Raw genomic sequence first — 13,132 nt, forward strand, 5'->3', positions numbered from 1 at the left:
TATAAAAAACCCCCGACGAAGATATATTTTTTTCTACACGTTCTAGTTACTGACAACGAAATCAGCAATGGTACTATAATGGGGGTGTCAAAGGCTATTTTGAATTGACTTTGAAAGTAACCAAGCATACACATCTTTGTCATCTGATTGGTGGAACACATGTCACCTGTCATCCTATATTTTTCAATCTGATGCTACGCTCCAAACATTGGATTCCAATATGGATAATTTAATACGTACCCTTTGCAGCGTCGCGAGTGCCCCAAAGGCTAGATTGTCACGGCGACATTGTTGGTGTCTATCGAGTCGTCCATGTTGTTTTGAAGGGGATTATTAACAGAGTATGGGGGAGATTTGTGTGTCTTATTTGTAAAACAATCAATGACAAGGTCACAAGTATGTGAGGGTTATAACAATAAAAAAAGTATTATTTTCGCTTCGATTTTAAGATTATAATCACTCGGTGAAACAATTTCACTTGACCTCGCTTCGTGAATTGTAATTATTTCACTTCTTGATTGCGTTCTGCGACAATGGAATAAAATGCTCTTCATATTTTTTTCATATTTTTTTGTGAGCTGTAAATCAACGATTTGAAGGTAATAGAGTCTGGTTTCTTGACTCATTTTGGAACGTTGTCAAAGGAATGGATATGCGGTAAACCACCAGCAAATACAGACTAAAACCGGCCCTGAACTATACAAAATGTGAGTGTCGCCGAATAACTTCATGTTGCGAGAATTCGATGACTATTTAGCATTTAGGGTGATTTTTGTTGAGGTATGCCTTATACATGTATACATTAGCGTGGCATACTCGCATGTCAAATTAAGCAATTATAGTTTAGTGTTCGGTTGTGAACTTATTTTGGTTGTGGCTGGTTGCCAAAGGAAGCTTGCAAGCTTCTCGAACACCTTGAAGCCGCTTTATTTGCCACTCAGCTTCTCAGCTGCTTATAAGGATAACTAGCCTCTCAAATATTATTTTTAGATTATAAAATCTAGGGAGTCGTTAATAAGAATCAACTCTGCAAACCCCGGACACCAATGTGGTCAGAGAGTGGGACAAAATTGATTCTGCAAAATAAATACACAAATAAAAAGAAAATAAAAAGAAAGAAAATAAAAAGTTACGATATCGTTTCTGTTATGATAATGTTCTTCAATGTTTTTAGCCACACAGTAAAGAAGTTTTGGATCATGCAATAGGTAAACTTAGAAATCACAAGTAGGTGCATTGCCTTTAAATTTCGGCATATAATGCTGCTTGCAATGACGCTTTGTCATTTTTAAGAGTACTGTTCATGCACAAAAGCACCAACAAACTGTTGTAATTATTATTAACTGGCAATTGAAAACCTCATAAATTTTCCTCTTCAATACAATCAGTAGAACATACGGTCCGCCATTTTGTGGAGTCAAAACATTGGTTCTACAAAAAAGCGGATCGTGTTCTGTTATGAAGTTACACAAAAATCGAACGACTTCAAAGGACGTCTTCTTTGAATCATTACATTCTTCTTCTGGAAAATCTTTCCAACCATTTTTCGTTTCATAACAGACGCTTTTTACAGCCCAAAGCGCCCAAACTGAAGGCAATGCGCCTCTTTAATTCACGTAACGAAGCTGAAGCCGAGGTGAAATGGACTCTCATCCTTTTGTGTGTCCTTCCCTTTCCTCATGAAAATATTTTCAAATTTCCTTTTGTTCCTTTTGTTTGTTTCCGTAACCATCCTCATTGTTTACAATTATCAAACTGCGTAGGTCTCTGTCCCTGTTTCCATGGTAACTGGGTTTTTTTCGTCATAAAAAAATACACACACAAATTCTTGTAATTTACTCCGCGAAGACAATTTCAATGATTAAGAATTCCTGAACGGACTCCCGCTACTTAATTGGTTTCTGAATTTGAGATGTTAACAGTCGTATTACCTTGTCAATAATTTAGGTATCACATGATGAGGCATTGTTATGTACTCCGCCGGGCCTAGGGTTTACTTTCCTTATAACAACAACAATCTTATTTCATTTTATTTTCATTTACGAACAGCCATGTTACACGAAATCATTCGGTATTTTGTTGTGAAAGGACTTTTGAGATTTGGCTCTGTGTGAGGCGGTGAGGGAGGCATCTCATGGAATGAGGAGACAATAACCTTAATTATCACATCAATGCCTCTTGTATTCGCCTGATTCTTGAAAAGGAAAACAATTCTTGGAGACAATGACAGAAAATTCTCTGCGGAGGGGAGCTATTCGGGAAATTCAGAGAGAAACTATAAATTCTCTGCTCCAAGCCACCGGGGAGAGTCAACTCTTTTTACCCCAACATCGTCGCTTTTAAGACGAGCTACCTCCACAGGAATTCATTCAATTTTCGTCTTTAATAAACAGCAACGTTATTAAGTTCACTTCATCTCATCTTAAAGATTAGCTCGCAGCTCTACGTCAGAACGTCTTGAAGTGCCTGGTTCAGTCGTCTCTCAACTATCTGCTCAGTCCACCGAACGTCTCACACTGCACTCTGAGGTTTCATCTAGGAAGTTGCCGACTTCACAATTTCCCGCCATCCAGTATTATATACACTCGATACGGACAACATGCAGGCTCAGCAGGGGGACGATGGTGATGTAGCTAGCAGTATTCCACTCTTTTTGACGATATTTCTGACGGTTTTCACAGCCGTCGGGAACCTGATCGCGTTACTCGTACTGGGCCAAAGCAGACAGCTCAGGTCACCCGCCCATTTCCTAATGGCCAACCTCGCCGCCCTTGACTTCCTAACAGGGGGCGTGGTTATGACGTTTACCATCGACCACGCCCTCAATGCAGAGACAATGAGCCCTGTGAATGATTACAATGCGGGTTGTCAGTTGGCTGGTTTTCTTCGTGTGTTGTCAATCTCTGGATCATCTTTCACCTTGGTGGCACTGAGCTACGAGCGTTACGTCGCCATTATTTATCCACTCAAACACACTCATATGATCACGACTCAAACAGCCGCAGTGTACTCAATCACTATCTGGATTTTAGCCGTCTTCATTGCAGTCATGCCCTTTTGGGGAGTTGGGAAATACCAATTTTCTGATCACCAGCTGATCTGCTGGCCACAGGGGGTCAATGGAGTCGCATTCGTCATCATGTTCCTTTCGTCCGCCTTCGCGGCTACTTTCCTCACTATGATTCTGATGTATATTCTAATAATGAAGGCCGTTCGTAGACACCGGAGTATTATTCACGCCCTCGTGCTACGCATTGCGCAAGGATTCACGGGCAAAAAGGTGGAGAAGTTTCGAGCAACTCGAACCATCACCCTCGTTCTCGGTGTGTTCTTTATTTCCTGGATCCCCTTCACTTTTACCCAAATCTCATCGATTCTCGCGAGTGATACGAGACTTGAAGGCATGCGGAAGATCCTCGCACCGTTCCTGTACGTCAACTGCGCCAGTAACCCGTGGATCTATTGTGGATTGAACGCAACTTTTCGCTCTGCATTTAAGAAAAAGCTCCATGATTTTTTACAGTTCGTTCGACGAGTGGTCGCTGCGCTGTTTTACATCCATAACCCGCCGGCAATAATACCCGAACACCAACGGGTAGTCTATGACGGTACTGAGCAGAACACACATTACGCTCCCAACATAAGATTTGTGATCGTTCAACCCAGTACCACCTGACTTAAATTACCAATATGCAATGAACTGAATTCAGTTTTAACATGCACAAAGCAGCAACAAGCCACAGAGTGCAGCATACTCCTGAAGACATCAGAGCATAATGATCGAAACGTCGAGTCGATGCAATTATGTCCTCTATGCAGTACTATCCGGAAGACATTATTGCATATGCAATTATGTCCGCCGGACGGTTTTGCATTTGCAATTGTGTCCGCCCGGACGCTGCTGCATAATGCAAAAGATTCCACCCGGACACATTTGCATATGCAGTTGTGTCCTCCCCCGTGCAAAACCGTCCTTGCAGTAAATTAAACGCCCTTGGCATGGTCGACGGAACACATTCGCCTTTTTGTATTTACAAGCTAAATGCATGTCAAGAATAACATGGGAAATGTTCGGCCGTTGGGTATTCGCTGCAATCATAAAATACGTGAATATTCATGCTGCATTTGCGTAGGCTCAGTGCATGCACGCTCGCTTATGCACGCACATACATGTACAGTCATGTACATGTCAACCGGACGGTTTTTGCATAGCCCCGGCCACGATTGCATATGCAAAAGTGTCCGGAGCGGACAGTATTGCATGGTGGACACAATTGCATCTGACACCGGTTCTTTTCAGAATAAACACTACTCAAAAAGTTTCAAATCCAACTTATGTAAGGCAGGCGTTTTGGTAATTTCCAAAGACCAGTATCCCCACTTGGTGTATTCCAATAAGCTTTAAAATACTAAACCTGTAAAAATTGGGGTTCAATGATTATCAAAGGTGCGAGAAAAAGAAACAAAGAAAAAACACAATCGTTGCTTATTATAATTATTCTATGATTTTAGATGCCTGAGAAAAGCTTCATGCCCGAAGATTTTCTCATTTAAAATGACCTCATCTTCTAAAACTACATTGTTTCAAACGGGTGTGGTTTCTAACAATGTTTCAAACGGGTGTGGTTTCTAACAATGTTTTACGATAACAGCTTTTTATGGACATTAATTCTTTGAGAATTTACCAAAAGTATACGCTCCCTAAAAACATATCAAGGGCCGTCGTGCAAAGCAATCACTTACATGTAAGACGCATTTATCTATGCATCACGATGCTCTACCAAATTAGTTATATGTTTTTACAAGCTTTGTACAAGATTGGTGATTATCAAAAGTACAAGTTAACTCTTCAATGGTGTTGATTTTAGACTTTAATTTGGCTGATCGGTTTATTTCAATGTGGTCGTCAGTTTTGATTAAATGCAGTGGACACTATTGGTAATTACTCAACATAATTGTCAGCATAAAACCTCACTTGGTAAAGAAAGATTAATGTGGAGCGGTTGATAAACAACGTTAGAGACAGCTCCCTCTGAAGTGACATAGTTTTCGAGAATTTGATTTCGAGACCTCAAGTTTAGAATTTGAGGTCTCGAAATCAAGCATCTAAACGCACACAACTTCGTGTGACAAGGGTGTTTTTTCTTTTATATAGTTATCTCGCAACTCCGACGACCAATCGAGCTCAAATTTTCACAGGTTTGTTATTGTATGCATATGTTGAGATACACTAAGTAAGAAGACTGGTCTTTGACAATTTTATTACGAATAGTGTCCACTGTCTTTAGCCGTCAGTCAAAAGTGGTTCGGTAATTTCAAATTCTCAGTAAAGTCACGCACCAACAATATTATTAACTTTAGGTCCATTTTTGGTATACATTTACAGATTAATTGATGACATCACTTACGAACACCTGTTATTCTAGTTGCTAGTCATGATTTGTTGCTTCTTTTCATCAAATTCAACACTGTTATTTTGAATATTAATTTTGTGAAACATTAGTTTTCTGTTTCTACTTTGCATTCATGGCTTCCCATAGTTTTCCAGCCATGGTTGGGCAAAAACTCGGGCTGTGACGTTGCAAGAAGAAAAACGTTCTAGTAATTGATTTCCATGTAAAAACCATCATGTAATCACTTTGGTTGCTGGTATTGTAGACACATTCTCTTACAATAAAATAAGGCAACAAATTACCAATATTTTAATTTGCCAGTACATTATTATTTGTAAATTAAATTAAAGGATGTCCACAGATTTACATTGAACTTACACGGTTTGAAGATAATGATAGCAGAAAGCCTCTACTGCTGAGGTGCTGTATAGTTTTTGAAGCACCTCAGTAAGCAATATTTGTAGGGAAGCTTTCTACTATCGTTATCTTCAAACTGTGTAAGTTTAATGTAAATTATTTTGTGGACATCGTGTTTTGTGTAAGAAAATTTGTATGCACGATGTACACGAATATCACACATAATTACATTGGTTCTCTCGTCTAACACTGTGCAGTCAATAAAGAGGTCGAACACTTAATTTGCGCACCTTACTTAAGAATGTGGGATACATTTTGAAGTTACCATGTCAACGCTGTTGTAAGGTACATTAGATAATCTTACAACAAAGCGGGCACGTATATTATGAGTGAGAGTTTAACATCATGAGGCCTTGGGGCCACGGGCCCTGAAACACTAAGATTTGGGTGCACTTCAAACCTTTTTGCGCGTGTTTTTCTCCTGCCGTACTTTTGTTTTATTTGTATAGAATCATGGTCTCCATGGAAACCTCGACTGGTTCTTACGCTACAATCATAATCAAACAATGGCAAATAAGTGAATAATTCTTTGCATATTAACAAACAGAAAATAAACATATGAATTTTGGTTTTTACTCGGGTGGATTCGACCCCACGACCCTTGCAATTCTAGAGCAGTGTCTTACCAACTAGACTACCGAGGTTGCCCGTAGCGGGGCAGTTCGAATCCTATCTTCTGGCAGCGGGTAAGAAAATAAACAGTTATCTCCAAAGTCAGGAACAGCAAAACACTTTGCGGGCGTATAGGTTTTACCGTAATTATTTGACCAAATACTCTAAAGACAAACTGAATACAATCGCCTTAGTTACCTATGGCTTCAGCATGTCTGTCAATTTACTTTCTAGACAACAATTCGGCAATTTAAACATGGTGTTCTGCAAAGGATATTATTCTTAAATCCAACATGCAAAGTCTATAATTCTATTATCTCACTTGAACAGAATACCTCTCAACAGGAAAAATTTGAAAGAATTTACCTGAATTGCGTCGTATTATTGTAAACATACTATTTTAAAAGAATCATCTGCACAACAAGGGACCCAAACAACAATTTGAAGAGGGTGAATCTGAGCCTGTACGCACACAACTTCGTGTGACAAGGGTGTTTTTTTGCTTTCATTTATCTCACAACTCCGACGACTCTGAGCTCAAATTTTCACAGTTTTTTATTTTATGTATATGTTGAGATACACCAAGTGAGAAGACTAGTTTTTGACAAATTACCAGTAGTGTCAGATGTCTTTCAGAAAATGTGCTAACAACATGACACCATATGGGAATTCTAAAGACTCACTCCATCGAAAATGTATGTGCAAGTCTTTTGGCCCCTGTGAAACGTTTAGATTTTGAAGTCAAAATAGTGCATATATTTCTCACTCGGTATCGATACATGATGGGGTTTTTTGGTCGATTAAAAGCCCCTGTGAAACTTTCAGATTTGAAGTAAAAATAGAACGTTAATTTCTCATTCGTTGTTCTTGTGTGGCGGTAAGGGCAAGGGCCTTAAAGTGGACGCCCCCAACTATATCCCCATACAGTTTATCAGGCGGAACGTACACAACCACAATAGTTAACGCGAGACAGTGAGTGATGACAAATGGACGTGATCGGCTTTTTGATATAAGTAATTATTACAAAAGGGTTAGCATTTTAAGAAGACAAGGGAGAAACTTAGGCACGCACCCTTAACTTAAAAATAGAAAAATTACCACTTAAAGGCACCGGACACTATTGGTAATTACTTAAAACAATAATTGTTAGCATAAAAACTTATTTTGTAGCAAGCAATGTAGAGCTGTAGATGGTATACAACATCGTAAGAAACGGCTCCCTCTGAAGTAACGTGGTTTTTGAGAAAGAAGTAATTTCCTACTAGAATATTTGAATTTGATTTCGAGGCCTCAGAATTAGATTTTGAGGTATCGAAATCAAGCATCTGAAAGCACAAAACTTCGCGTGACAGGGGCGTTTTTTCTTCCATTATTCTCTCGCAACTTCGACGACCAATTGAGCTCAAATTTTCACAGGTTTGTTATTTTGTGCATAATGTTGAGTTACACCAAGAAAGAAGACTGGTCTTTGACAATATTACCAAAAGTGTCCAGTGTATTTTAGGGATACTAACCAACCAAGTTGATGATGCCGATGGTTTTTACCAGCATAATGTATAATATAGTTCAAATCTACAATGAAGCTGAAATTTAAAGTTGAAAACCACAAGGAAAAAACTGACTGGGTTTTTCCTCCAATGAGTTGGGGTTAAAGGCAGTGGACACTATTGGTAATTACTCAAAATAATTATTAGCATAAAACCTTTCTTCGTGACAAGTATAATGGGGAGAGGTTGGTGGTATAAAACATTGTGAGAAACAACTCCCTCTGAAGTGCCATTTTGGAGAAAGAAGTAATTTTCCACGAATTTGATTTCGAGACCTCAAGTTTAGAACTTGAGTTCTCGAAATCAACCATCTAAACGCACACAACTTCGTGTGACAAGGGTGTTTTCTTCTTTCATTATTATCTCGCAACTTTGATGACCGATTGAGCTCAAATTTTCACAGGTTTGTTATTTTATGCATATGTTGAGATACACCAACTGTGAAGGCTAGTCTTTGACAATTACCAATAGTGTCCACTGCCTTTAAAGTCACTGGACACTATTGGTAATAATTGTCAAATTACACACATGATACTTGCCCCCGTGCCCCCCTTTGCAAATAAGCTTACTGCTTTTATATCAAGCGCTTAGGGATCTTTTCCGAGGACTGGGTGGCCTGACGTTTCGACCATTAGAGTCTGTCCCAAATCCACTAAATGGCAGCACACGCAGGGTATGACACTGTTGTACCAGAAGCAGATTGTAAAGAATTGATTAGAGAGAGAGAGTCACAGAAAAAAACAACAGCGAAATTGAACCTATAGAGGGAGGCAAACTGTTGGTTTATGAAACAGGGGAAGAAAAACCTAAAGAGAGAACAAGGATCGCAATAAAATGATGAAAAATAAGGGGGTGTCCCAGGGAATTCTGTTCACCGGAGTTTCGGTCCCCAATGGGATATTAACATGGGCTGAGGAGGATGATTAAAAAAGGGCGCCGGGGGAATCTCCTGTCATAGGGGAATACATGAGAGCTGAAAACAAAATGCTAGAGTTGAAAACAGCTTGTAGCAAAATAGATTTTTAAGAGAGAATGGAAGGTAAGGGCGATCACCACACGGGATACTGTAACCGAGAGGGTATAGCGAAGACATAGGCATAATTTCATGAAGTTTGAAGCATCTTAATCTAATGGGATGCATCAGTATTTGGCATAGACCTTTTCGCAAATACTGGGGTGCACGCGTAAAGCTTGGAATTAGGTGCATTGGGGTCTAGCTGGTATCCAAATTTGATCCATATCTATCCCACAATGCACCTCATTCAACAGTCTGCGCTTGCGCATTTGTATTTGCGAAAAGGTCTATTTGCACCAACGGTTATCTGAACGAGCGCCCTCTTTTGAGTCAAAGCAACCGCCTAAAAACTACAGAGGGCGCTATAATAGGTGGAACTTTCAAGCGACTTCTGCTACGGCTACGGCCGTTGTCAGCAGTGATAACGCGAAAGAATAAGACTTCTCAATCCAGAGCATCAACTGCCGAAGAAGTTAGTTCGGAGAGGCCTGTGTTTTGAATGTTATGATGAACTATGCCTTCCTTGGCAAAATTCGTTGACTGTTAGGGCAAGCAAAGGAACTGCTAAAACTCGGCATTATTTTGATAAGCAGGCACAAACATGATTCTAAAGCAAACATCAGACATACAAATCAACGTAAAGAGCATTATTCATGACTTCCTAGAAATCTTTATTTGACAGGTAAATAATTATACTCGCAATGTTTGCTGAGTGCGTAGGATTAGGATCGGATCGAATAATGTTTCAATTATTATTGCTACCTTAATGTAGACTGAGGACAAAACGAAAGGTCTCCATAATATTGACATTTTACAGACTTTGATCCACAAGGAATTTTGTGCGCCAAGTATTAAATGGGAGGATTTTCATTTCAGAGAAAAAGAAAGGTTAAAGATGATCCACGTTGGGATGCAGACAGAATAAGCATTTCACACTACTCTATTTTCCGGGGCTGGGGAATAACGGCCGACCTTTTCATACTGTGATCGCTTACCCCCGGTCGGCCCCGGTCGGCCCCGGTCTGCCCCGGTCGGCCCCGGTCTGCCCCGGCACACGGGCATACCGTGGGGGCCGAGAATAGCCACCCCTACTTCGGAGCAGGGGTAAGCAGTAAAACGCTGGGGTATTCTTGGTGCCACCGGACCCCGTCCCGTGTAATAAAGTAAAACAAATCCCGGGACCTCCCCGGGGCTGTATTTCACTGGGATAAGAGGTACCGTGTGAAAAGTGCTACATACTGTGTGATCTGATGAGTGTTTGCAGCGCTATGTTCTCACATGCATTGGGTCAACCTTAAAGCTGTAATGGGTAATCTGAAGAAGATGAAAATACCCAGAAACATCTGTCTAAAGAGCTATCTCAGGTTTGCTTTCGCTCATGAGATCAGTTTTCTTATTTTCCTCAGCACCTCAATAACTCTTCCTTGGGTCAGCAGCAAGCCGGTGTCGCACGCAATTATGTCATCTACACAATAGTTACAAGTTGTACAGGGGCTGTCAAGGTTAAAACAAAAGTATAAAAACTGTCATCAAAAGATGTGTAAAACCAGACCCCTGCCAACATAAAAATATAATTATACAATATAAAAAGGTGATTGTACTGAAACATTTAAAAATCACACAAAACAAAACATTAATACACAAGCAAATCCAGACTATTGAAACAAAACCTGCACCCACAACAAAACACTGTAGCAATAAGAGGAAGGGACAACGATACATAAATAAAAACCAAAGAATGGACTAAAACAAAAAAAAACCCCAAAAAAACCAGGGTGGGTTCTCCCGTTATTTCCTCCCGATCTGATGACCGATTGAGCTAAAATTTTCACAGGTTTGCTATATAATTTTGTACATAATTAGTTGTGATACACGAATTGTGGGCCTTTGGACAATACTTACCGATGTTGTGCGATTGCTTTAAAGGCACCGGATACCTTGTTTATTGTCAAAGACCAGTATTCTCACATGGTGTATCCCAACATATGCATAAAGGACACACCTTTAATGTGGGCTCAACTATTGGTCATCGAGGTTGCAAGAAAATAAACTGCGCCAATAAAGTATCTAAACACTTACAAATGGTCAGATATATCGGAACCTGAAACAGTATGCCAAAAAATAATTATTCATTTCGAGTCACCGTTAATTTCTGCACATTTTGACACATCTTGTGTTGCGCTACGATGTTGTTTGGTGGATTTACGGGCACTTGAATTTCAAAAGTCGAATTTCAAAAGTTGCAAAAGCCCCTATTCAAGCTAAATCGTTGTAATGTGACGAGTAAGATCGGCGTTTCTTTTGCTCGCCTTTTATAAATGATGTTTTTTTGGTCGCGTTTTGGATAAATCGGTTGCGATGAACATACTCACCAATAATTGTCAGTAACCAAGCCAAGGGGTCAAAGATGGGAGGCATACAACAATGGTAAGACAGGGAAAGGTGTTTCAAGATAACAGGAAAGATGGCTCAAACGACCAAACAGGAAAGAGGACGGATCGTTGGTTTGATTGAAGCCGGTACGTCGATGCGACGGTCAGTAAATGGTGGAATCGCTACCAAGCTCAGGGAAATGTGGACGACCTGCCAAGGAGTGGCCGTCCGAGGGTGACTCTGCAGCAGAAGAAGAAAGTGAACAAGTCCATATAGCCTGACACCACTCTCGAGGGGTTTGCGACGCATCCTGATCAGGAAATGGCAGGGGATTGACCAGGGACAGATCAGAGGTCTCATTGAGAGTATGAGAAGACGACCCTTTGCCGTTCAGGACAATGATGGAGGACACACCAAGAATGGAGGACAGGATAACAGCAGTTTTAGAGTTAAAGATACGGCAATTAATTTCATGGTCATGTAAACGAAACGAGTTTGTGTCTTTTGTCTTGATTTTGTCTGAGTGTGATGCTTATGTGAGTTCCCTTTTGGAATTGGGGTGAATAGGGGCTTTTGCAACTTTTGAAATTCGACCTTAAGCCACTCAAGTGTCTTTAAATCCACCAAACAACATCGTAGCGCAACACAAGATGTGTCAAAACGTGCAGAAATTAACGGTGAATAGAAACGAACAATTAAATTTTTGTATACTATTTCAGGTTCCGATAAATCTGACCATTTGTAAGTGTTTAGATACTTTATTGGCGCAGTTTACATCCTTGCTGCATAAATTTGTGTGCTTTTATTTTATGACTGAGAAATGCTTCAGGCCTGAAGTCTTTCTCAGATTCAAATGTGATAAATTACCTCTTTCTCAAAAACTAAGTTACGTCAGAGGGAGTCGTTTGTCGCATTTTTGTAACATCAACAGCTCTCCGTTGCTCGTCACCAAGTACGTTTGTATGCTAATATATATTTGAGTAATTACCAAACATGTCTAGTACCTTTAAAACTCTTCACACTGTGAATGGTAATGCAAGTATTATATTCCGTCATGTAAAAGTGCGTTGGCAAAGATAAATGGGCAGTAAAGTTACATATTACAGCCATAAATCAAACACGTTGTCATGGGTTTATCCGCCTCTACCGTTCCGGAGTCGATCCACACCGTTCATGTCAACACCAAATGGCCCTCTGAGCACAGAGCTTGACTTTGAACTGTCGAAATTGGCACGGAAATTAAAGATTCATTTGCCAATTAAATGGATATGGTTATTCCGTAGGCATCCTTAGTTTTGTTTTAAGGAGTGATTGGGTGTGCGGTTCTCTGTTTGTTAGAGGACGGATTGCGTGTTTTTGTGTGGGTTCCTGTTTGTCTGCAGTCCGTCTGTCCGTCTGTCTGTCTGGTCTTTCAAATCAGTCACGACTTACACCTCTCTTGTGAACATAATTACAATCTTTGTTTACCGTCTTTGGAAAGCATGGTGTTAGTCAAACATTTGGCAATTATAACAATTCCTGCGAATCACAAGCAAAATTAATGCTCGGAGTATGTTTATTTGGAGTTGCGTGCCTAGCTTTCGATTAAGGCAACGGTGGAGTAAAGCTATATAAAACTAATAATTGAATATTATTATTATAAACACGCAGTTTGAATCCATCATTTTCGACAGCAGTGGATTGCTTTCTATGAACCCACAAATAATGACCAAGTTTGATGTTTATTAGTGTTTAATTTGGTTAATGTTTTGCACGTAGGGCGGATGTGATAAAGT

General features: G+C 40.0%; 1 protein-coding gene across 1 annotated transcript; it reads left to right on the plus strand.

Moving 5' to 3' along the window:
• The first annotated feature begins 2,599 nt into the window (after window positions 1-2,599).
• LOC117296113 (histamine H2 receptor-like) lies at window positions 2,600-3,676 on the plus strand. Its single transcript, XM_033778985.1, has one exon. It carries the CDS (start codon window positions 2,600-2,602, stop codon window positions 3,674-3,676), a length of 1,077 nt encoding a protein of 358 aa, XP_033634876.1.
• Window positions 3,677-13,132: the final 9,456 nt, after the last annotated feature.

This window comes from Asterias rubens, chromosome 10 (assembly GCF_902459465.1).
Source record: "Asterias rubens chromosome 10, eAstRub1.3, whole genome shotgun sequence".
NCBI lineage: Eukaryota > Metazoa > Echinodermata > Asteroidea > Forcipulatida > Asteriidae > Asterias > Asterias rubens.